This window comes from Oratosquilla oratoria, chromosome 7, assembly GCF_046742065.1.
Source record: "Oratosquilla oratoria isolate Oo_2021 chromosome 7, ASM4674206v1, whole genome shotgun sequence".
Lineage (NCBI taxonomy): Eukaryota > Metazoa > Arthropoda > Malacostraca > Stomatopoda > Squillidae > Oratosquilla > Oratosquilla oratoria.
In genome coordinates, this window is record NC_134783.1 from 75,197,194 (window position 1) to 75,199,693 (window position 2,500).

Sequence of the window (2,500 nt, forward strand, 5' to 3'; positions counted from 1 at the left end):
GTGAGTGAGCGACTTATACGTACAGGAGCCAGGCCAGGACACTCGTACACTGTGTAATCTCCCATCTCGCCCTCCTCCTCAGAGTCCACGTCTGAGGCCGATCCATGCCGCTCTCCTCCAACAGGTCTGAAAATGATTGTACATAGATTATATCATCACAACAGCAGTCATTTCCTCTTTACCATAAATTCCCAGCATGGCATTTTTGAGTCATGTCATCCATATCATGCAGCCAGTATGGAATATACCGGAACCATGAAAACAAACAACTTTATAAAGGAAAATAATTAAACTGAAGTCATGGTCTTTTAACACATCATCATTCTACAACATAAAACGTTTGAATACCAAATACTTTTTTTGGTTTTCCCTTGCAGTAAACCTACAGCTTCCTATTTGCTGACAAACTTATCCTTCCGTGAATTCTTTGACGGTCTAACACATATAATGTGTTATCACACTGAGCGTGTGATTTCCTACCAGCCTCCGATTAATCGGCGATACCGTTCACCTCTAGAACTTCATCTGCCTTAAATTGTCTATGGCAGATTATTTCGTTTTCTCAATAATTTACAGAGAATGTCGTTTTATATGCTGGAAGAAAATAATTTTTCTCCGCCATATCAGATTCCTTCCCAAAAGCTACGAACAACAAATCTGCTCTAATAGTCGAAAAAAAAATAAAAAAACAGCCCAGCGAAATAACCCCTTTACACAGCACTATTATCAATTGCTTTTTCCTCACATTATGTCACCTCTTAACCCATCAAACGAATAAAAGGACATACAAATCCCCTTGCCGGCACTCTCTTGATGTTGTATTCTACCCGAAATACAACTAATTCTTCCGTTGGCTAACGTAAAACTCGGATCCTCCAGCTTTAAGACTCAAGCCACTCCCCCACCCTCTGACATGCATCAAAGTTGACGTGACCTACTAATATGCTGCTGCCAACAAAGACTTTGTTGTAAACAACATTGATATCCCTCGCTACTTTCGTTTCCTATGCCATACCTGCATACATGCATACACAAATGCGCGTGCACACACACACACACACACACACACACACACACACACACACACACACACACACACACACACACACACACACACACACACACACACACACACACACGCACATGCACACGCACACACACACGCACACACGCACACGTACACACAGACACACACACACACACACACACACACACACACACGCACACACACACACACACGCACACACACACACACACACACACACACACACACACACACACACACACACACACACACACACACACACACACACACACACACACACACACACACACACACACACACACACACATCTGGGGTATTGGCTGCATGTTATTGTGGCAAAGTAGCATGCAGTTGATATTTTAGGGTCTATATGGGGCGCCCCTACGGATCAGAGCCACACATCATTTTGTCTGTAACAGAGGAAAATTCTGTTCATAGAGAAATAATGTTACTTTTATACTACGACTGTCCCTCCGTTATGCTGTTCCCCAACCTTTGTTACTGCCCTTGTTACCTTGTTACTTGTTACTTGTACTGTCAGTTCTCTGAATATTCATTTCCTTTTTTCGCCTACCCTGTGGTGGGGAAAAAGAATGCTACCACCAATTATTCCCATTTGAGTCGTAAGAGGTGACCAAAAAAACAGGACGGGGGATGGGATTAGGAATCCTACTACCTGTAGCCCCAAAAGGGGAAATTCCTAAAAGAAGTAAGGGCATAAGAGGGTCTAGGAGTTTTCCAACCAGTACCCTAAGGTTTGGGTCTTTTAATGTGCGTGGATGTGGTGCAGATGAGAGTAAAAGGGAAGAGATAGGCAGTATGTTTGCGAGAAGAAAGATGGATGTGTTGGTACTGAGTGAAACTAAAATGAAAAGGAGGGGCGAGTGTGAGTTTGGAAGTATAGTTGGGAGGTTCTCAGGAGTGAAGAGGGGACGAGGGAGAAAAGGGGTGGCTACACTAATAAATGAAGAGATAGGTAAGCGTGTAGTGGAGTGGAAGGAGGTTTCTTTAAGGTTGATGTGGATGAAGTTGAAGTTGGGAAGGGAGATGTGGGTTTTTGTAAGTGTGTATGGACCTGGTAGTGAGAAGAGCGTAGAGGAAAAAGAGGCTTTTTGGATAGACTTAAATGAGTGCATAAAGGGATTAGGGAGAAATGTCAATGTAGTTGTATTGGGAGACCTTAATGCTAGGGTAGGAAATAAACCAACAGACGGAGTCATTGGGAAATATGGAGTTCCAGGTAAAAATCGTAGTGGAGAGTTGATGGTGGAGATGAGTCTTGAAAGGGAGTTGATGATAGCAAATACAGTGTTTAGGAAGAAAGTCAAGCATAAGTACACATATGAGAAGGTGGTGGATGGAATGGTGGCATATAGAGCGTTAATGGACTATATTGTGATGACCAGGAGTAGGGTAGGAAGAGTTAAGGATGTACATGTTCTAAGGGATCAGAGT

At 43.0% G+C, this 2,500-nt stretch overlaps 1 protein-coding gene across 1 annotated transcript in view; it reads right to left on the reverse strand.

Annotated features, from left to right (window-relative positions):
• The window catches only part of LOC143027219 (uncharacterized), a 220,102-nt gene that overhangs the window by 1,063 nt on the left and 216,539 nt on the right, over positions 1-2,500 (reverse strand). The window contains exon 7 of the mRNA XM_076188411.1: positions 24-126. Coding sequence (XP_076044526.1) covers positions 24-126 — 103 coding nt within the window. The remainder of the gene's footprint in view (positions 1-23; positions 127-2,500) is intronic.